General features: G+C 50.3%; 5 protein-coding genes; 2 read left to right on the top strand and 3 right to left on the bottom strand.

Moving 5' to 3' along the window:
- Nucleotides 1-612: 612 nt before the first annotated feature.
- Nucleotides 613-5,399, top strand: FFUJ_09746 (putative chorismate synthesis protein; the record flags this gene model as incomplete). XM_023568318.1 has 2 exons in its annotated part: nt 613-5,256; nt 5,334-5,399. The coding sequence occupies 2 exons, from the start codon at nt 613-615 to the stop codon at nt 5,397-5,399; spliced, it is 4,710 nt and encodes a 1,569-aa protein (XP_023435535.1).
- A 1,937-nt stretch (nt 5,400-7,336) lies between these two features.
- FFUJ_09747 (related to 26S proteasome subunit RPN4) lies at nt 7,337-9,205 on the bottom strand (the record flags this gene model as incomplete). The annotated part of the gene is made up of 1 exon (XM_023568317.1): nt 7,337-9,205. The coding sequence occupies one exon, from the start codon at nt 9,203-9,205 to the stop codon at nt 7,337-7,339; it is 1,869 nt and encodes a 622-aa protein (XP_023435534.1).
- Nucleotides 9,206-14,371: 5,166 nt separating this feature from the next.
- FFUJ_09748 (histone H4) lies at nt 14,372-14,840 on the bottom strand (the record flags this gene model as incomplete). XM_023568316.1 has 3 exons in its annotated part: nt 14,372-14,535; nt 14,587-14,724; nt 14,831-14,840. 3 exons carry the CDS (start codon nt 14,838-14,840, stop codon nt 14,372-14,374), a joined length of 312 nt encoding a protein of 103 aa, XP_023436195.1.
- A 1,557-nt stretch (nt 14,841-16,397) lies between these two features.
- FFUJ_09749 (histone H3) lies at nt 16,398-16,947 on the top strand (the record flags this gene model as incomplete). XM_023568315.1 has 3 exons in its annotated part: nt 16,398-16,473; nt 16,555-16,691; nt 16,750-16,947. The coding sequence occupies 3 exons, from the start codon at nt 16,398-16,400 to the stop codon at nt 16,945-16,947; spliced, it is 411 nt and encodes a 136-aa protein (XP_023435533.1).
- Nucleotides 16,948-17,613: 666 nt separating this feature from the next.
- FFUJ_09750 (probable DNA-directed RNA polymerase I) lies at nt 17,614-22,702 on the bottom strand (the record flags this gene model as incomplete). XM_023568314.1 has 2 exons in its annotated part: nt 17,614-22,462; nt 22,521-22,702. 2 exons carry the CDS (start codon nt 22,700-22,702, stop codon nt 17,614-17,616), a joined length of 5,031 nt encoding a protein of 1,676 aa, XP_023435532.1.
- Nucleotides 22,703-22,967: the final 265 nt, after the last annotated feature.

The raw sequence follows: 22,967 nt of genomic DNA, 5'->3' as shown, positions 1-22,967 counted from the left end.
ACTTAAAAAGGTCTTAAGATTATATAGTAAGAGGCCGGTTAGCTTTATTACCAGGGCGTTATTATATAAATAAAATCTACTTATAATAAGTATATAATTTATTATATAATATAATATCTATTACTTAATTAAATTAATTTTCAGGCTAATAGCAATTTTATTATATTCTGTTTAATAGGTTAAATTAAAGGTTTAAAGGAATTTAGTTAACTCTATTTATATAAGTTAGTTAGTAAAAGCCAAATTAACCTAAAGTTAATAATGACTAGATCCACCAATTGAATGCACGTGTCGGGGCACGTGACCAATCGACCTTGCGTCTAAGAACTGCAGATAAAGTGATATCAGTGAAGAAGCAGTGGTTTAAACTGGGGCTGCCCTTCTTTACTTATGTTTTAACTCTCGGCATTTTACTAGTCTCTTCTCGTCATAGAGTCAGAGCTTGGTCCGTGATCGGGCAGACCCCTCCAAATTTTACTCATAGGCCACCGCAACCTAGATCCCCTGCCCCGCCAATCCATAGTCAACGAAAGACTTCCAACCTTAACTCAATTGAATTCTCACGGCCAAGAAGCAAGCAAATCTTGGGTCATCTTGAAGCCTGCTGTGACCATGGCTCAAGCCGAGAGACAAGATCCGACTCGGATCTCAATTCTAGGCGAGCCCAATATCATCGTCGATCACGGTCTTTGGCTTAACTTTGTTGTTGATGACCTTCTCCAAAACACGCCTACGTCGACCTACGTCCTCATCACAGATACCAATCTTTTCGACACATATGTGCCTGCCTTTCAAGCTCGTTTCGAGGCGGCTTCCCAAGCAACAGCCACTCGGCTGCTCACGTACACCATCCCACCAGGAGAGGCTTCCAAAAGCCGTGAGACAAAGGCCGAGATAGAGGATTGGATGCTCTCCCAACAATGCACCCGCGACACGGTCATTATAGCTCTTGGTGGCGGCGTCATGGGAGATATGATCGGCTATGTTGCTGCTACCTTCATGCGTGGTGTCCGGTTCGTCCAAGTGCCCACGACATTGCTCGCCATGGTTGACTCGTCGATTGGTGGAAAGACTGCCATTGATACTCCAATGGGCAAAAACCTTGTCGGTGCTTTCTGGCAGCCGCAGCGTATCTATATTGACTTGACGTTCCTCGAGACGTTGCCCGCCCGCGAATTCATCAATGGGATGGCTGAGGTTGTCAAAACCGCCGCTATTTGGAATGAGACTGAGTTTACTATTCTTGAGGAATCAGCAGCTCGCATCCTTGAATGCGTTCGATCCAAGGGCGAAAGCCGCTTGGACCCCATCCGAGATGTGCTGAAGCGCATTGTTATCGGCTCAGCGGGCGTCAAAGCAGAGGTTGTGTCTAGTGATGAACGAGAGGGTGGTCTCCGTAATCTTCTCAACTTCGGTCACTCCATTGGACACGCGTTCGAGGCTATCTTGACGCCACAGCTTCTCCACGGCGAAGCCGTTGCTATCGGCATGGTCAAGGAAGCAGAGCTCGCACGTCACCTCGGTGTTTTGCGTCCTGGTGCAGTTGCCAGGCTAGTCAAGTGCATCGCCAGTTACGATCTTCCAACCTCGCTCCGTGACAAGCGTGTCATCAAGCTGACAGCGGGTAAGAAGTGTCCTGTGGATATTCTTCTTGAAAAGATGGGTGTGGATAAAAAGAACGATGGAAAGAAGAAGAAGATTGTTCTGCTCTCGGCCATTGGCAAGTGTCATGAGCCACGAGCCAGCGTTGTGGAAGATAAGGTAATCCGGACCATCTTGTCATCATCCATTCGGGTCACCCCTGGTGTTCCCAAGGATCTCAACGTCACAGTGGCTCCGCCAGGCTCAAAGAGCATCTCCAACCGAGCTCTCATCTTAGCCGCCCTGGGTTCAGGAACTTGCCGCATCAAGAATCTTCTCCATTCTGATGATACCGAGTACATGCTTTCGGCCATCCATCAGCTCGGGGGCGCTTCTTACTCCTGGCAAGAAGCCGGAGAGGTCCTGGTAGTTGAAGGCAAGGGTGGCAATCTGCGAGCAAGTAAAGACCCTCTATATTTGGGGAATGCCGGCACAGCATCCCGCTTCCTGACTACCGTTGTCGCCCTTGCCACCCCTAGCCAGGAATCTCGTGTCAACATTTTGACTGGCAATGCAAGAATGCAGGTTCGTCCGATCGGCGCACTGGTTGATGCCTTGCGCTCCAACGGTGTCGAAATCGAGTATCTTGGGAAGGAGAATAGTCTACCCTTGCGAATTGATGCCGCTGGTGGATTCAGGGGGGGGGATATCGAGCTTGCCGCGACTACTTCATCACAATACGTTTCGTCAATTCTCATGGCCGCTCCTTACGCCAAGAATCCTGTCACACTGCGTCTGGTTGGAGGCAAACCTATCTCCCAGCCCTACATCGACATGACTATCACCATGATGGCCTCCTTCGGGATCAACGTGGAGGCTTCTTCGGATGAGCCCAACACCTATCATATCCCTCAGGGTACTTACAAGAACCCTCAGGAGTATACCATCGAGAGTGACGCGAGTTCTGCGACTTACCCCCTTGCGGTTGCCGCCATCACTGGTACCAAGTGTACAATTCCCAATATTGGCTCAAAGTCCCTGCAGGGAGACGCCCGCTTCGCTGTTGATGTCCTGAAGCCTATGGGTTGTTATGTTGAGCAGTCCGACCACTCCACAACTGTCAGTGGTCCTGCCCCTGGTCAGCTCAATGGCCTTGCTCATGTTGATATGGAGCCCATGACCGACGCATTCCTCACGGCGTCAGTTCTGGCCGCTGTCGCTTCGGGGACAACTCGAATCACGGGCATTGCTAATCAACGCGTCAAAGAGTGTAATCGGATTGCCGCTATGAAGGATCAGCTCGCAAAGTTTGGCGTGCAATGTAATGAGCTTGAGGATGGTATTGAGGTGCTCGGTAAGAGCCGAGATGGCGGTGTAGTGACGCCAGAGGTTGGTATCCATTGCTATGATGACCATCGTGTTGCGATGAGCTTTAGTGTCCTTGCAGTTGCCTCGCCTGGCCCTGTAGTCATCACGGAGAGGGAGTGTGTTGGCAAAACCTGGCCAGGGTGGTGGGACATTCTCTCCCAAACTTTCAATGTCGACATGGTCGGTGAAGAGCCAGACGTTGATGAGGATGACCACGAGAGCCAAGAGGCAGTTTTGAAAGGCTCAGTCTTCATCATCGGAATGCGAGGCGCCGGCAAGACTACCGCTGGTAACTGGATGGCCAAACTTCTGGGTTGGAAATTCATCGATTTGGATCAAGAGCTGGAGAGGCGTGCCGGGCGGACGATTCCCGAAATGATCAGAGGTGACCGTGGGTGGGAGGGTTTCCGTGCGGACGAGCTGGCACTTCTGCGGGATGTCATGGAGAACAATAAGACAGGTCATATCTTCTCTTGTGGTGGTGGTCTGGTCGAGACTCCGGAGGCCAGAGAGATGCTCAAGAGCTACGGCAAAAGCGGTGGCACTGTCTTGTTAGTCCATCGCGACACCGACCAAGTGGTTGAATATCTCAACCGTGACAAAACCCGGCCGGCCTATACCAGTGAGATCCGACAGGTCTATTTGCGCCGCAAGGACTTCTACAACGAGTGCAGCACACATCTTTACTACAGCCCGCACTCCGAATCGTCTGGCTCCAAGGCCGAGATTCCCTCCGACTTCCGGCAATTTGTGCATTCTATCGCGGGCAGAAACTCTCATTTCAGAGACGTTTTAAACAAAGACCACAGTTTCTTTGTGTCTCTGACTGTGCCTGACGTTGATGAGGCTGTTGGCCTTGTGCCAGAAGTTGTGGTTGGCTCTGATGCTGTCGAGCTAAGGGTTGATCTGCTCCAGGATCGTTCCATCGACTCTGTTACTCGTCAGGTTTCGACTCTTCGCGCCTCAGCGAAGAAGCCTATCGTTTTCACGTTGAGGACCGAGTCTCAGGGTGGTAAATTCCCGGACAGTGCCTACGAAGAAGGTCTCCAGCTCTACCGCCTGGCTTTGCAGATGGGTCTGGAGTACGTCGATGTTGAAATGACGCTTCCTGACGACATCATCCAAACAATAACAGAATCTCGCGGGTATTCACGCATAATCGCCTCTCACCATGACCCTAAGGGCACTATGTCTTGGAAGAATGCGTCGTGGATTCAGTACTACAATCGGGCTCTCCAGTACGGCGATATAATCAAGTTGGTTGGTGTTGCTCGCACTCCTGAGGACAACTTCGACCTTGCCAAATTCAAATCTCGAATGCAGGAAGCGCAGAAGACACCCATGATTGTCATGAACATGGGCAAAGCTGGAAAGTTGAGTCGTGTACTGAACCGGTTCTTGACGCCAGTGTCTCATCCTGCCCTACCCTTCAAGGCCGCACCAGGCCAGATGTCCGCGTCTGAGATACGCCGTGCTCTGGCATTACTCGGCGATCTGGACCCATACAAATTCTATCTGTTTGGAAAGCCCATCTCAGCATCTCGCTCGCCTGCTCTTCACAACACCCTGTTCGGGCAGATGGGTCTGCCTCACCAGTACCATCGTCTCGAGACGGACAAAATCAAGGATGTATGTGAAGTGCTGAGGTCTTCTGATTTTGGAGGCGCCTCGGTCACCATACCTCTCAAGTTGGATATTATGAGTCAGGTTGACGATCTCTCTGCTGCAGCTCAGGCCATCGGAGCTGTCAACACCGTTGTTCCCTTAGGCAAGGCTGACGCCAATGGCCGTCGACGACTTTTGGGAGACAACACAGACTGGAGAGGCATGGTACACGCTCTTCATGACGCCGGTATCGAGGAACAGGCAGACTCTGATACAAGAGGAGCAGCCATGGTCGTGGGCTCTGGCGGGACTACTCGAGCTGCCGTCTTTGCCCTGCACTCTCTGGGGTTCAGCCCAGTTTACATTGCCGCTCGCAACCAGGCCAAGGCAGATGCACTTGCAGCTGACTTCCCCAGCGATTACAGCCTACAAGGCCTGAGCCAGGCTTCAGACATAGACAAGGTTTCGCCGAACGTCAAGGTCGTCGTCAGTACTATTCCCGCTGATCGGCCTATCGACCCCATTCTGCGGGAGCTCGTAGCTGTCGTGCTCAGTCGGCCAGCTATTAACGAAGAGCGCCGAGTCCTCCTCGAGATGGCATACAAACCCAGCCATACCCCGATAATGCAGTTGGCAGAGGATGCCGGTAACTGGACCACAATTCCAGGGCTAGAGGTTCTTGCCTCTCAGGGGTGGTATCAGGTAAATTCACTTATGGCATGACCATAGCTTGTCTGTGGTAGGAAGGATAGTTCAGCCAACTAATCTGGTCTATTCAGTTTGAGCTCTGGACGGGAATTACACCCCTTTACGAGGACGCCCGCGCAGCCGTTCTCGGCCTATGATGAAAGGTCTCGACTCGAACAAAACAACGACGACGTAATTTGGCACAAGCTGTATGCTCCTGTGTACCGGCCACTTGGTTTCTACTTACAAGGGCGCTCAGATATAAGGTGCAAGAAGGCTATGGCGTTAGTGGAGAGACCGGGAACAAGATAGGACAGTTGAATAGAGTTAAGCCGTGTTGAGCTGTGTTGAGCTAAGGAAGGGCTATGGATATGGCTATGGTCCGATGAGGTGGGGTGAGGTGTGCGTTGCTATTCACAGACAGAATGCACGTTGTTCATTGCTGCGTACGTCGTTCGGCCATATGTTGTTGCTTCTGGTAAAGCTGGGGAAATGGAGTGGCCCCAAGCTGTGACGTTATCCAGACTCTCCCTACTGCCGTGCTGTGCCGCAAAGAGTCATATGTGCGACTCCGTACCCTGGTTTAAGAATTGAGTCAAGTGGATATCTGTGACGAAATTACGGTACACTTGTGAAATCGGCCGAACAAGAACTTGAAGAAGAGTTTACCAGAAAGAACAACAATACCTTGAACTATGATTCTTGCTTGCTATGGAGCCATTGGACTAGTTTATGCAGACTACTTACTTACAGCACTTTCAGATTGTATCGTTGCAAGGATTCATACGAAGACATTGCTATACTTTACTAGACCCATGCAGAGAGAGGAGCAAGGGAACTGTAACCCTTGTGACGTCGCTGCATCCATGTCAGTTATAAGTAACCATCACCAAAGGTAGCGGAGGGTTAGCTTGAAACTGATCGGCAGTAGAATAAAGTCGCATCCATCATCAATGCACTCTTATGATCGATTTCAAGGGTCGGATCTACAGTGGTAGCTAGCGCCAGCTGTTTATGAGCGGTCTAAACTTAGGGGGATGCTGCTTACTTGCAGCATTGATATGCATCACGTTGCAATATGCACATACATCTGGCTGTCATTAGGCGCTGGGGGAATCAAGTGTATGTCTTTGAATTTGAAGATCTTCTTCTTTTGTGTCGCATTATATCATACATCGTCATAATCTATAATTGTCGCTTGTCTCCAAAAATAACAAAGTACAGTCGGTGATGAGCTAACCCTTGCTGTTTCCCGCCCTGTCGACAGCTGAAAGCGCCATTAGTCTCTTCCTGTCAATGCAGTCATCAGGCATCATGCATGACGTTCAACTCGCAGAAGCGACTTGACTCAAATTCCAATCCTAGATATCATCTGCCCAAAGGCATAAAGACAAAACTCGCTGTAGTAAACAAAACAAAAACGCTCCTGTTTTCTTTTTGTCTAGACCAGTTTCCTATCAATCCAATCCAATTTTTTCCATAACAAACATAAGGTGTTTCTGGCCGGCCAGATGACCTGGTACAAATGTTAAATAGGTAGATACATGCAAGTCGCATAGGAAATGTCCTTCGATGAGGTGCCAAAACAACCGAAACAACTGGAACCAGGATAATGTACAATGACAACGAATGACAGTCCGCTATCCATGACGGACGCCATGTCATCATCAGGGAGTGTCGGAGAGGGACACTGGTCGGTGACTGAAACTTGTGTGGGCCCATATGATGTCACAGCCATAGTATGTGGATGGCTCATGACGTAGCCAGATTGACCGGAAAGGACCCTTCCTGCAGGAAGGGACCCTTAGACCCACCTGCCCGCACTAAGGCCTAGGGCGCTATCGGTTTGGCACTTTGTCGACCAACCCGATTCAAACAAACTGAAGCCTTGCGGTGATCGGTCCACAACCGCCAAGCCTTGTTTCGACGGTGGTAAACGTCATGCGGCATCATCTACGGAGCCCCAGACTAACGGCACGGCGCCAATCCTGGAATGATTTGGACAGTATTCCGGGAGCTCCCATCGGCAAAATTCTTGCCTCAAGGCGAGCATGGTGAGTTGGGGCTGGCCGGCTGGCCTTGTACGCCACCGAACTCATGCACCGGCTCTTCGACGATGCTTGCCTGGAAGTTCCACGTCCGGATGGCATACGCGATAGTGTCTGGTTAGAGCATCCGCACGACTGAATGTCTTCTCCTCAGTGCAAAGATCACATCGCACCTTTTGCTTCCGAGCGTTGTGGATGGTGTCCTCATGGCGAGTGAGATCATATGGCCTAGAGAAGACAGTGTTGCAGGGCTTGCCAGTGCTCGGGTTGATCCTGTCGCAACGATGAGGGCCCGCCTGTGTGTTTAACAGTGCAGATGTCATACCCATATTACGAGGTTGTGAAGGTCCAAGGTTCTGGGTCTGCCTATGGCCTTCCCGCTTGTGCTTCTGAAGTAGCGCTGGAGTTTCAAATCGTAATGTGCAACCGTGGTATGTGCAGGTGTAAGTGCCGCCATCAGCAGCAGTGCTGCCGGGGCGGGTTGCAGGGGTGACATTCCGCGATTCGTTCGAGCTCGATCCAGCGGAGCTCAAGCGAGGTGGTGTCTCATGGTTCATCCGAGGGTGTGCAATAAACGGATATTGTTGAGGCACCGAAATTCCATTGGCTGCGTGCGATGATAGGAAGTTGAAGTGATTTTGGCTGTGGGTGTCGTGCATAGATTCCTGAGAGCTAACCATAGACTTTGGGAACTGGTCCAGATCGAAGCCCGAAGAGCTCTGAGGAAACAGAGGGAAATTGTTGTCACCCTCAGACTCGTTGAACTCAAGAATCGCATCCTTTGGAGAAATGGTCTTCGGGGTCTCGGGCTCCTGCTTCATGCTCATCTGTTGACGCATGACCTGAGCATCTTGATGTGCCTTATTCTGCTCGCGTATGCGCTGTGCACTGTTGAATGTCAAGTTCTGTGGAAGTCCATGGTTGCCAAACTCATGGGCAGGAGAAGGGGCGAGAGGCGAGCCAGTTCTGAAGGGCGACCTATCTCGCGAGTTGCTAGAGACTGGCGATTGAGCAGCACTTAGATGCTGGTTGTTGGCGGCGTTGAGTCGCTGACTGAAGACATCGTTTGTAGGTGATAAAGCCACCTGAGTTTGCGAGGGAGGGGTTGATGTGATGGCAAAGTTGGGGCTGTAGAGTTCGTCCGCATAAATGTCTGTCATGGTTCTGTCAAGTTTTGGAGCATTGGCAAAACCTGGGTAATAAGAATGTGAGCTTATGTTCATGGATATGAGGCCGTCATCGAGGACATTACCTTTTCGCCTTCTCTCCGAGTTATCTGCTTCGCCAACTGTAGGAGTAGCAGGTGAGTCACCCGCTATGGAACTCGCCACTGAGGCGGGGTGTGATCGTGATGAGCCACCAGAGAAGTCAGGAGCTTGCATCAAAGTCCGATCCATCCTTGGCTTGCTGCTTGGTCCTGACAGAGTGATCGGATAGGCCATGTCAGGCATAGCATTCTGCTCCAAGCCTCCGCAAGTCTGGTATCCAGCATAAGAAGCCATCGACTTGGCCAGGTGATAATATGAGGGATTGCTCTGGTCGTTTGCGTCGGTGATTGCAATGTGTGGGTTCGATGTGTTGTGGTTGAAGGGCGAGGCAGGCCCAGCTGTTGAAGACCCTAGAGATGACAGAGAAGACTCGCGCTGATGAGTCCCACGAGGTAACCTGTGAGTCTGTTGGGCGAGTGCTCCCCACGCTTCGGGCTGCATGAGGTCGGTGGGAAGTTGTTGACTCAAAGCAGTGATCTCGTCTTCGTAAGTCGATCGAGGAAGGTCAGAGTAGGTAACAGAGTTGAATTCGGTATGGCAGTTCTGAGAGTAGGGAAACTGCTGGTGCTGCTGAGAGTTGGGAGAGTTGTGTTGTAGTTGTTGTTGGAGCTGAAGTTGCTGTTGATGTAGTCGAGGGATCGATAACATGGTGATGTTGTAAAAGATGAGTTTATGTTTAGAGTTGAGAGAAAGTGGCGAAAGGTGGGAATGGTCGCTTTTTAAAGAAAGCAGGGACCGTTTAGATGAGCAACAAGGTGTGAGTGATGGAAGCCAAAAGACTGATGGATAAGGTACCTACATAAGGTAAGGGAAGGTTAGTAGGTGCAGTACAGTGCTGGAGTCGATGAAGTCACTAGGTGCACCCCCACCGGGCCGAGACTAAAAAAGACCCTGGGCCCACTCGATGATGCACAGGACAGCACCGAGGCCGGGATCTGGAAAGAATCGCTAGGTACCTAGCGCATGCCCCAACAGCAGCCGTGGAGGAGGGTACCGCAGCAGGAAGTGAGTGAGGTCGATTTGCGGTATGTAACCCGGTATATGTAATGGTGGTGTGGGCTTGATGACTCTTGGACAATTCGATGCGATGAGGGTGGGTGCCGTACGTGTGGTATGCAACCTCGACAGGTTGTGAAGTAATTAATGTACCATGGTAGGTAAGTATGTCGTGGTGTGTGGATAATGTATATCGTCACGCCAGACTCGAAGCCGTTGTCTTGCTTCGTTTTTTCCTCCTAGGTCAGCGGCGGATTGGCAGTTATGCGACGCGCTACTACGTAAGTAAGGTAGGTTTAGGTATATGTGTGTGTGCACTCGCTTGCTCCTGGTGAAGTAATAGATGAATGATGGCTGATTGATCATGGATGATGATGCTGATGATGATGTCTGTCTGGGTCACCCATTCGATATGACCATATGGTTGCTGATCTTCCCGCTGCTTCAGGTCACTTCCGGTACCTTCTCAATCGCCGTGCACTGACGATAATCTGTGGCCATACACATAATCCTCTCCTCTTGATTTCAAATATCCCGTCCCTCTTCCTCTCCCTCCTCGCGAGACGAGCAACCGAACAGCGAGGTGTTGGCTGACTGACTAATTGGGCCCCCAAGCCCTCCCGCAACGGACATGTCCACTCCCACTCCGGGGATCCAAAGATACATGCCCGTATCAAGCAATGGTACGTATCATTTAGGTTTGTTCAAGGTTCGGGTTCAAGGGCCAAGGCCAGCTTGCACCCAAGGCTGCAGGGCTCTGACGCCGATAGGGGCCCATCAGAGCCGGTGCCCAATAGGGTCTCTCAATCCCTTGGACTCTGACGCTGTTCAGGAAAATCTTAACCCGGCCCAGGCGCCCAGCACGCTCAAGTTTTTTTTTTTTACCTCTTGAAGGTTCCACTGACGTAGTCTAGCCCCGCCGATCCTCCCATTTGTTGGATACGTATCTCCCTCGCGCCGGCTCCCTCGCACAGCCACATCTCATGGTTTATCATCTGGTTCCGACGCCACTCTTTGATATTCCGCCACAATCCATGCGAATCTCTACCCCACCATTTGTAATCACATGATGACTCTTGGTCAAGGTCACATGAGACATGTCGTCGTATGTTGATTCATCACGGTTGGAAATTTCGACTCAGCTGCCAGATGTTAGCCAGTCCTGGGGAGCCTTGGAACTCAAATCAGGAGAGCTAAGAAAAAATATTTGCAGAGTCGTCGTATGACACGCCCTATGGTGTGACTAACCATACCATGCATGTACATTACAAACATGTATGTGACTGCCTCATTGATTCAAGACAACACCTGTTCAAGCGTTACCGCCTACCCGGAGGATACTACTCGATAGGGTAAAGACACAAAAACAAGAAAGAAAAAATCTGTATCCCATGCTCTCTATTGACCATGGGGATACGGAGTACACACTCGCTCGACGCAGGAACCGACCCTGGTCGCATCTCGCTGGTCGGGAACAGTTCAACAATCAACCGATGAAATGAAATGAAATGATATAATTGGATGAACATTTCTTCGAATTCTTCGCTGCAGTGCATTCTCGGCCTGACCGATCCGCTACCAGCCGTCGGATGCAATCGGACTTTGTGCTCCAGCCAATCAGACATGTGGCTCGTTGGAAGCTAAGCCACAAGCTCTAATTTTACAGTCCATTTTTAAGCTGCCCAGATCGATCTCGTTTGGTCCCGCCTGTTTCTAGAAGCCTTTGTGTTCTGTTTCTCCGTGAACTGACTGAGCTGCCTCCATGTCCCAGCCCAACGGGTTTTCCAGCACGATTAACTCCTCGGACAGTTTTGATGATCGCTTCGATTCCCTGATGCTCGGACAGAACTTCCCATTATAGATGGTCAAGAAGCCTGGAACTCTTTTTGATGATAACACCTATCCGGAAAGATGCATGAGTATTTCTGCAAGGTTAGCAACCGCTTCGGGTGAGATAACTCGGCACTTTGAACCAGGACCATATGGATGGAACTTGCGGGCCATAAGGTAGGCACGAAAATAAAATCCTTCATCGTTGGAACCACCTTACCTAAGTACTTACCTACCTGGGTCTGTGTAAAATAGGTATGCAAGATGTAGGTATCATTTGGGCCGGGGGTGCGACTTTGTCGGCAAAAGCTCATGACTTAGAGTTGCACGCCATGTTCATCTCGATCTTGCTTCCTTCCCCGGTCCGAGAACCAAGAAGTGACATGCACAGCGTCTACAGGTAGTTACATACTCCTTAGGGAGCAAAAAAACTCAAGACTTGAGAAGAGGATGCCAAATAAACTTAGCAAGGCGGCCCCCTAAGCTTAGGCTAGATTTACCTAAATAATTTTGTCGCTCAGGGTCAAGTACCTGAGTTTTCTTTCCTCCCTAGATACTGCAGCGTGAAATGAATATCAGCTACTGTAATTTTCAGCTATGCCAAACGTTTATTAGCCATGGTGTAGCCTACCTGGGACTAGGTGCTGGTCTTCCGTCCGTTGGGTCCGCGTAGGGCTGGCGGCGAAAATCTCAGCACAGTACCCGTACCCGCAACGGCGGCGGCTGAGGCCGGCACCGGGTGATCCATCTATCGCTATTAGAGTCTGAGCTTCTATCTCACTACCAGCGCAAAATATACCCGATGGCTTATAGTAACCAAGGTACCGATAGTCTTTACCGACTGTCTGTACGTGTGAATAGTATGTCAATGTGTTTCCCCTAACACTAGATGTGATGCAATTTGCACATCGGCATCTTGTCAGCCATCCGGCTCTTCAATCCTCCGATTTAGTTGTCGTCGGCGAACAGGATGAGTAGAGGATTAATAGAGCTGAGCAATCACCAAGCTGTGTGAGAAACAATGCTTGATTGAGGCATTGTTATGCTACGTTACAGGGGTCTTAGACAGTACACTATTCGATTCGATGTAAGCTGGTACCGACTGAATGGTCAAGGCGTTTCTCGGTACGACATGGTTGTTCCATCATTCGTTCCAAATATCCATCTCGAAATCTACAGTACATTTGTTGTCCGCACAGATAGATCTGATCATCAATATCCAGCTTCTACCGTTCGGCTTGTCCGTGTGGGGGGGGCTCATGCATGCATAGCTTAATGACAATGGGCTATGGATTTGGTCATGGCCATTCATTCATTATCTCCGGCGCTCTCGGGTTTTTAGAGTAATCCGATCATGTCTAAATCCAACTTCCCGGAGTCATTTGTAATCCCCGTCATCATTTAGCCACCTTCATGGCTGAGTAATAGTTGATCAATACAAACGGTCTTTTTGCTCCTGCTGTTCATCCGTAGGTAGGTAGTAGGCATGAGCCAAACCTGGTAAATTCCGCTCCCGGTTGTGTCTGCGTCTGCAGCGGCTTCGACCTAATTTTAGCAAACATCCACGTGGTCCAGGCCCGACGATCCTTTGTTCTCGCCACCCGTAGGCTCCGTAATCCGATACCTTCGGCCGATTGGCATGAGATGTATGCGAATATTGATCTATCGAGTGACATGCCTGTCTGTATCTGTTTTCCCTTGCTTAGTACATACCTAGTAATCTACGGGGTTGCAAATATGTTACGTATCGGCCAATTTCAAGCCATTGGGTAGTTAGTTTCACTCCGCCCGCAGTTGCCCAGCTTCAGAATGCTGATCACCAGGCGAGATATAGACTGTTCCAGAACCGCATTTATTCGGTCACCCAAGGCCTGTCGCGTTCGTATTCTCTCAGCCGGCCCCAATGAATACGCAGTGAAGTGACTCATTGGTGAAGGCAGTGCAACAGCGATTATTGAGAGGTTACCAGCTGTCTCCAACTTGACACTCAGTTTTTGATGTCGGTCTCCAGGGTAGGCGGAGATCTCGGCAGCCTGGGCAGTCTGTGACGCGAGTGAACAACCAATACATTGACATTGAGACCAACAATGTAATCATTTTATTTATTTATTTATCTTTAAATAGGGTTCATCTGGAGCTGCCACGGGTTTATGCTGACGTTTTTAACGTGAGCCTTATGTGGAAGCCAGCCGTCAAACACTTTGTTCAGTTTCAAAGTGTCTCAAGTGGTGCCATGCTTGTTATAGACTTCAACCTACGTTTCTCCCGAAAGCCAAGCTCTGGATACTGGTGTAGACAGAAACCCCTTAATGCGTAATGTAGTGAGATAAAGGCAAGGATACAATGTGAAAGTCGTCTAAGCCTGTTCCAGAACGCGAGTATTGAAAATCATCCACATAGATGAGACATGCCAAATCTCGCGACGTTAACCGCATCCTTCGACCAAAATATACCATACGAGGATCTACATCCATATACTCAAAAACTCAGTGTAAGCAGAAAGCTGCACGGCGTACGTGTTAATGAGAATCGATATACAGATGTACATTATTTCATGAAATGCTGTCAACTATCCTAATCGTGAGGAATCAGACGCGTTCATGGAAGCATTGATAGTGACATACACGCAAACATGCCTCAACGGCATGCAACGTGCATGGCATCTACTCGCGTCCACAACCCAGCACATAACAGTCATTACATCCGGCGCGCGACAGGCTCAACACGTGGGCAATGTCGAAGTTCACAAACGGCCTACGCAGTACAGCAGGATGTTCGCAGCAATTCAAGAAACATGCACTGTGTGATGATCAAGATCGCCTCGAGGGCGTGTTCGATTATCCCCGAATGTAATCCCCCGTTTCCCTATGATACATAACACCCAAAAACAAGACCGGACCCATTTGTCGTCATGAAACACCCTACATGGTCCTGCGCAGCAAGCAGTCGACCGCAAAGATTCGTAACAGCATGTAAAACAGAACGCGCTTAACCACCGAAGCCGTAGAGGGTGCGGCCTTGTCGCTTCAGGGCGTATACAACATCGAGAGATGTGACTGTCTTGCGCTTGGCGTGCTCAGTGTAGGTGACAGCATCACGAATGACACCCTCAAGGAAGGTCTTCAAGACACCGCGGGTCTCCTCGTAGATCACTGGAGGGTGTTAGTCACGGCCAACGTAGTATTGTGTAATGAGCAGCTTACTGGCAGAAATACGCTTGACACCACCTCGGCGAGCGAGACGTCGGATGGCGGGCTTGGTGATGCCCTGGATGTTGTCTCGCAAGATCTTTCGGTGACGCTTGGCACCACCCTTGCCGAGGCCCTTGCCGCCCTTGCCGCCTGTGAAGATAAGTGTAAGCTTGGGGAGGAAACACGAGAGACGCGTCCACAACGCGTCGAATGTGATCGGGCACGTATGCAGGTGCAGAGGCGAAGTGTCACTTACGTCCAGTCATTGTGATAGAGGGAGAGTTGGTTGTTTGATTGTGTGTGGTGTGTGTATACACTGGTAGTGTATGGTGATGTGCAGTCGATGTAGAGAGACGTTGGATGAAAGTGTCTGAGTATGAGATGCAGCAATGTAGAGCGGGAGTGGGAGAGCTTAAGTACGAGTGGGCCAGAATCGGGATCAGTTGGCTGGACCCACTGTGTGATCTTGATCCCTGCTGGGCGACGCGATCTCTGAGCAGAGGTGCCTAGTGACGCGAGTTTTTAAGCTGACGAATTAAAAATTCGGATTGCGTTGATTTTTGAAATCGAAAGCGGGGGTCGGTCTCAGGCTCTCGGTTTCCGGCACTCAGCAGCATAACGTGCACCCGGCCAACTGAACTTGAGCCACCCACTTATGCAATTGGATGCAATGTTGTCCCACCAGTGTAAAGTCTCGTTGTAGGGTAGCTTTCGACTACAATATGTCCATGTGTGTAACATTGGCATACTGCAGTGTGGTAGAATTGTTGAGATGCTGTTATAAGCCCTATGGCATAAACTGTAGGCCATTGCGACTCATTGTGTATCGTCTGTGGCGAATTGCGTTACGGTTGCGTTGAGATTACTGCTTGGTTGAATATGGTTAACTGTGTCATTGAATGAGCCCAACGACTCAAATGCCCAACTCGATACAGAGACAGTAGCACAAAAGCAACGTAACCAAATAATGTCAATTGAAGTCCAAAATTGAGTAACAAGGTATCAAATGAAAATAATATCAACATCTACTGTATTTGCACACTTACCAGAATAGCATCATGCACAGTCCAAGCAACTGAGAACACATGAAGCTGTAGCCAATCATGGCCTGACCAACAAGCATTACAACATTAACAGACTACAAAGATCAAACCATTCATCACATCCAACATCGCACAAGGCATACGCGTAGACTTATACAAAGACTGTGACGGGAAATGAGATAGCAACATGTTCCCCAGAGTGGACTGTGACTATGACTACTAATGATTATGACTATGACTGTGACTTGTGACTGTGGCCATCTCATGGACCGTTTCCCCAGGTCGAGTTTCGCCTCAGTCAATAATCGGGTGCCTGGACTGAAATTCATAACCGCGGACAGCAAATTCGCCATTGGCCGCCTGGCAAAATAGAGATCAGATTCCAACGGGTGAGCGACTTTGACAAGCGTGCGTGGGGCGCTACCTTACGCGGGCAGACGAGACAAATGAAAATTGGAGCCAATAGAAAATCAGCACGCGTGCAGCTTTTTTTACAATCAGTGGTGCAGTTTTCACCGGGCCCCATTTTTCCATTTTCGGTGGGTGATTGCAAACAATACACTCCAATCAGCGCGCACGGTCCACTGCACTCAGATCAGCCGCCGCCTGCACACTCAGGTATAAAGCAATCCCCCCGCCTGCTCCCTCTCTCGACTTTTTCCTTCTGCATCACACACCCACTTCAGCCTTCCACCCCCACAATCATCCATCAACAACAACTATCATCAACCATCAATCACATACTCTTTAACTCTTCCATCTTCACGTCAATCTTCAGCAATGGCTCGCACTAAGCAGACCGCCCGCAAGTCCACCGGTGGCAAGGCCCCTCGCAAGCAGCTCGCCTCTAAGGCTGGTAAGTCTCCACCCCGACTTCAACTCGACGCGACACGCGTCGGGTAACCAAAAACATGACCACTAACTTCATCACCAACAGCCCGCAAGTCCGCCCCCTCTACCGGAGGTGTCAAGAAGCCTCACCGCTACAAGCCCGGTACCGTCGCTCTCCGTGAGATTCGACGATACCAGAAGTCGACCGAGCTCCTCATCCGAAAGCTCCCCTTCCAGCGTCTGGTAAGCATCACCTGCTACATTCGTCACCGCTTGACTCATACTAACATTCGACGAACAGGTCCGTGAGATTGCCCAGGACTTCAAGTCTGATCTCCGCTTCCAGTCTTCCGCCATCGGTGCTCTCCAGGAGTCCGTCGAGTCCTACCTCGTCTCCCTCTTTGAGGACACCAACCTCTGTGCCATCCATGCCAAGCGTGTCACCATCCAATCCAAGGATATCCAGCTCGCCCGCCGCCTCCGAGGCGAGCGCAACTAAGCGATATCACGTATGGGTATTCAGGAGGATCACGACTTTTTGCTTTGACACGAGGGATATTATGGTTAGGGGATAATCAAGGCGTTCACGAGGAACATGCTTTCTACAGTTGGGATGTATATTAAATGGCAAGCTAGTTAGCTGCCCCACGCAATTGACCACCGGTCTTTGATCACAATTTCTCGTTCCTCGCGACTCGACATTGATAGATTTATGTAGCTCAACCACCATCGCCCGCCGTCGCGGGTTCGAATCAAAACCCGGACGACGTAGCGCGACCGACTACACACACGCACCTGGTGTCAACTGAAGTCGTCACTGGTACCTGCTCCGGTTGCCTACCTCATCGTGAACTGTCATTGTGCTCAATAATTAGCTGTGAAGGGAGCCTGACATTCAGCACATTTCCAACCCGCCACGATCCATATTAAATGACTCATCGCCACAGCCCGTGCAAATAGTTGCACGGGATCAGTCACGCTCTCTAATCCATTCATCATTAACTGACTGCATCATGCAATTGCTAAACCTTACTGAGTTTTGCAAGGCTGGCTTCATGGCACCATTTACTCTGTTGAAGGACGTGGGGGATTTAACGGTTTATCCTAACAAGTATTATATAATCGATCAAATTGAATGCATCTACTCTTTTTATTACACACCAAATTACGCCAAAGAATCAACATGATATGTGGGAAGTTGCGCCAAAACATCGAAGCCACCTGTGCCAACTTTTCCAAGTCTACCCATCACCAGTCGACCACTGGGCGTAGATAGATCATCCCAATCACCATCCAGCACAGCGTCCTTGAGGAATGCGAGCGTCGTCTCGAAACTCATCTTGGTGAAGGGACTGACGTTACCCTTCAGACCCATTCGGTTGAAAGGTGTAAACCCACCATTCCTCGTCATGTGGTCTCCGATCAGGTTCAGGTGGCGGTTGTCCACCTTGATGCCGTGAGATCCGAAAACGCCGGCAAGTTCTTGCACGATGTTTTGGCGAGCTGCCTCAACACCGTACACAGCCAGTACGGCAGCGATATCGTTGGTCTGGATGCGGTTGGGGTCGATGAAATCGCTGTATCGCTGCATTGCCTGCAGGTTCACACCAGCAGTATGGATGACCTTTGTGTCCTTCTCCTCGACAAGGGTGCAGGCACCGACGCCAGAAATCTCCTGGATCACCGTCTTCTTCACAGCGTCTTGAACGAGGGTGAGCATGAGGACCTTGGGAATAGTTGAATCATACTCCAGTGTGAAACTGCAGCTGGCTCCCGTCTTCTCGTCGAACGAGAAGTCTGTGACTTCGGCGTATTGTTCAAGGACCCGGTTGACTCGTGCCTTTGCAGACCAGTCAACATCGTCGCCATCCCCGTCATCTTCTGCCTGCCGGGGGCTGCCATTGAAACCTTCATCCTCATCAGCATCATCCTCACCAGCATCTCGCTCCATTTCCTGCTGCACGGCATCATCGTCATCATCGTTGGGTCCATATGACACGGCCTCACTTCGTTTGGCTCGCTGTTTGGCATTCGTTGCGTCGTCATCACCGTCCTCGTCATCTTCATCATCTTCGAAATTGCCGGCAGCTTCGGCATTGGGAGCAGCCACCTCCACAACACCAGCCTTGGTGCCAACATCGGGAGTGGCCATTGTAGACATAGTCATTCGCTTCCTTATGTCCTTCTTCACAAGAGTTAGCAGCCGGTGGAGGAGCTTCCTCTCAACAGCCTCGACAACGTCCGAGATATTGATGGCGTACGTCTTGGTGTACTCCTCCGAGTCGAAGAACTGTATATCGACCTTGTATATCTTGGCTGATCCATAAATCTTGCCTTGACCAACCTTCTCTTCAACGTTGATGCTATCGAGTATGAAGCCAAGAGGCAACACTGATATAGACTTGGCGAAGATCTCTGCATCTTCTACAGACATCTCCTCGATTGGGTAAATAGACATGGCAGGGGTGGAGATCTTGTCGCTAGCTGTCATGAGTATCTCACGCAGTCGAGGGATACCCAGCGTGACGTTCTTGGCAGAGTGACCAGCCAAATGGAAGGTGTTCAGTGTCATTTGCGTCGAAGGCTCACCAACAGATTGACCCGCTACGATTCCGACAGCTTCTCCAGGCTCCACAAGAGACCGCAAGTATTTCATCGCGAATAGCATCTCCGCATTTTTCTTGTTGAGGCTCACACGGGAAAGCGCAAGCTTATTCTTATCCGATTTGTCTCGGATAAGGCCATCCTTATTCTCCTTGATGTATGAAGTCATGGCCTTGTAGAATTTCTCAGATGTGGCGAACGCAGTTGTGGCAGGATTGAAGAGACCTGAGATCGGATCCTGAGCCTTGGGATCTTTAATGTTGGTATGCTTGAGAGCCTTCTTCATGTATTTGGTGATCGCATCGCGGTGCATTCCAAGGCGGTCGCCAACGGTGGGGTCGTAACGGAGCTGTGAAGCCTCTGATGTGACATTCTCCAGGATGAAGCTGAAATCAGTCAAATATTTCTGCTTAGAAACATCGAGACCATCCTCGCCATACAGGAACTGGATCATGGAGCCATCTGCATCTCGCACGGTGGTATCGTACGCGACCGTCAAACCCTCCATACCCTTGATAACACATCGCTGCAGGTACCCGGAGCGGGACGTCTTGACAGCAGTATCAATCAGACCTTCTCGACCAGCCATGTGATGGAAATAGTACTCTTGAGGTCGGATACCTGTAAGGAAGCGCTGCACGATATAACCGCCAGCTCGCGCATGAGTCTCGAATGGGTTAAAGCATGGCAACGACTTGCCGCTGACCATGATAGGGACACGCCGACCCTCTAAAACTTGCTGACCAAGGTTACAAGAAATCAGCGAAGCATTGACTCTGGATCCCTTGGCACCGGATGTTGTCATGGCTTGCATCTGGTTGATGGGGAAAGCCTTCTCGAGACCAACAGGCATGGTAGCTGTCTGGATCTTGTCCGTGATCTTACTAAGACCTTCCTTCATCAGAAGATCCAGACCTTCTTGTTTGCTGTCGTCGCGAAGTACCTCTTCTAGACGCTCCAATAGTAGAGGATCTCTGGGACCTGGGTCCTGCTCGAGAGAAACGTAGGAAGATGCAACTTTGAGACCCACTGAGTCGGCAGGCACAAGCGCTTCTCGCCGTGCTTGCTCTCCCTCAGGTGTAAGTCTCAGATCATCCATACCACACGAGAAGGCCCTCATGTTGAGATATCGGGTGAGCAATCTACCGAGACTACTCAAGAGCTTACCCGCAACGGCCGGGCCATAAATCTCATGAACAGCGTGGATTACACCGCCAGAGCTGGGACCAATCTGCGACTTATCCAGAATACCGGTGATGAATTCGCCATCCTGAAAAACAACAGTTCCTTCTTCAGAGCTAACGCCCCACTGACTGGCTTTGATTTGTGTTTCCGCTTTCATGGAAAGCCCACCGCAGTTGGGAGGCTGCATGTTCTTCAAGATGGTGGTGATGACCTGCTTGCCAGTCCATCGAGCTACAGGTCGAATCACTGCAGGGGCAACAAGTTCGATTCTCTCGCCAACAATGTGACCGCTCTCGGGCCGCAATGCGTTGTAAACCAGTTGTTGATAGTCGCCCTTGGTGAAGAATGTGTCGCGATTACAGAGAGCAACGGATACTGAGATATGATCCTGAATGAGACCTCGAAGAGGTTTTCCCGCAGTACCAGATAGATATTGGTGATCAGTGTCGGCAATCTGGAGGGCTTCGGCGCGGGCAACTTCGTTCTGCGGGAAATGCATGTTCATCTCATCACCATCGAAATCAGCGTTGTATGTGTTACAGTTGGCGTAGTGCATTCGAATCGTCTTCTCGCCAGGGAGAACTCGAACTCGATGTCCCATAATAGACGGCTTGTGAAGTGTTGGCTGCCTGTTCATCAGAACGACATCGCCATTGGTCAGATGGCGGTAGACCTTCTTGTTCCGGGTCCTAGCAGCATTACTGCTCGTGGGAGCCAGTAGCTGGTTCGCGAGAGACACACGATCGTCGACTGATTTGTTGCGAAGGTTGACGATCTGGCCATTTTCATTCTCGATAGCAAAAGCGCCGGGCCATTTGTCGACACCGTTGATGACAGCTTGTTGCATGTCTCTGAAGTTGTGACTGGTCACTGGCTCGGGATATGTCAACTTCTTTGCGAAGACAGGTGGGACACCGATTTCGTTGGTCTCAATATTGGGATCGGGTGAGATGACACTTCGAGCGGCGTAATTAACACGCTTTCCCATCATGTTCTTTCGGAAGAGACCTTCCTTCTTCTCGAGCTTCTGCTTGATGCCATCCTCGTTGCGCTTCGCTGCAGCGCCTTGAACCGGGTTTTTATTCTTATCAATGAGCGCGTTGACTGACTCTTGTAGCTCTGCTGAGGCCTGATGCATCCTGTTGACATCGGCTTTTTCCTCCTGTAACTCCCTGTGTAGACGCGCGATCGTCCCACAGCCTCGAAGAATATTTTTGTAAAGAGAATTTTGCTGGGCTTCAGAAATCTCGGACTCGCCTGTTCGAGCCTCGGGGCGGTAGCGGTTGGGAGGAACTAGGATGGTTGTCAAAAAGAACATGTCGGGCGTGACTTTGGTAGAGCTTCGGGTCGGGGGCTTCGCGTTGTATAGGAGGGAAACCAATTCTTGCTCCTTGGTGAACAACTCGTTGAGGCGAGCTCGAACCTCCATAGCGCTGATATACCGCTGTGGAGAAGAAGAAATAGAAGCCGTGTCCGCATCTGTCATCTCCGTGTCCTGATGGGCGACATCTCCATTAATGCGGGAAGTCTCACGAGCAGGAGAAGCCACATCTGCAACGCCCTCGTCGGAAGAGTATCCATCGGGCTTCTGTTTGGTTGCAGCTTGGTGGACCCTGGTCATAGCATCGGCCTGCTTGAAATTCTTCTGAGCCATCTTGGCCTTGTCCTTATCAGACAGGGATCTCTCAAAGACTTTAACAAATCGATCCTTGCGGTATGAGGGTGAAATGCCACCACAGCTAGCGCAAACTCTGCGCTTGGTGATTTCTACCAGGAACTCCTTAATAATCTCACGACGCATTTCGCTCGATCCCTCGTGTTTTCCTCTCTTTGTTTCGCCTCTCTTGATCTTGATACCGTTAAGACACTTGTCGACGTACTTGTCTCTTGCGCGCGTTACGTTATCGATCGAGTTGGTGGCGCCCTCCTCCTCAGCTTCACTTTCCAATTCAGAGAAGTCGCCGAGCTCGATGGCCAGCTCGTTATCACCAATGGCACCCACTACGTGAGCCTCTTGTATCAAGCCGTGCTGAAGGAGTTTTAGTTGGCACACATACTTGTGTAGTTCTTTCTGGGGAAGTCGGAATCCTTTGCAGTATACGCAGGCAGCCTTCAGGAGTCGGTAAGCTTGATCCATGAATACTGGATGATATACTGGCACAGGAAGTTGAATGTGTCCAGCATGTCCGGGGCATGTAGCCTGGTTCAAGTTACATGTTGTGCACCTGCGATTGCGCTGTGAGAGGCTGTCTTCGTCAATCTTGGTATGTCAATGGAACTTACGGCGCATCGCCCCAAGATCCGAGGGCAGGGTCATAGAGACCGCCCGGTACAGGATTGAGAAGATTGTCAAACGTTTCGGGGTTCTCAATTCGCTTCACAGAGATTGCTCGGATTTCCTTTGGTGACAAGAACGTAAACTCAACGCTCTCTACCCCGGATGCGACCGGCTGTGCGATGTTCATGATGACGTTACTGCCGCCCTTTCGAGCGAATAATATGGCGATTGAGCGACGTCTTTGGGTTAACTGACGAAATCCATTCCCAGCGCAGTATGCGAAGTGAAGGTAAATCGGAGAGGTAGTGGGGACCGTTGCGAGAGAACAATTTTTTGGCGGTGCGGCCCGGCAGAATTTTAGACCGATCCATGCAGCCAGTCTTGCGCGCGACTCAGTGTCTCCACGCTTGGCTCTGGCTGACCTTGCCATTTGCATCATCTTGAAAGCTGTA

Source organism: Fusarium fujikuroi, chromosome FFUJ_chr09 (assembly GCF_900079805.1).
Source record: "Fusarium fujikuroi IMI 58289 draft genome, chromosome FFUJ_chr09".
Classification (NCBI taxonomy): domain Eukaryota; kingdom Fungi; phylum Ascomycota; class Sordariomycetes; order Hypocreales; family Nectriaceae; genus Fusarium; species Fusarium fujikuroi.
The sequence above is the reverse complement of the archived record's forward strand: the minus strand, read 5'-3'. Positions and strand labels throughout refer to the sequence as shown.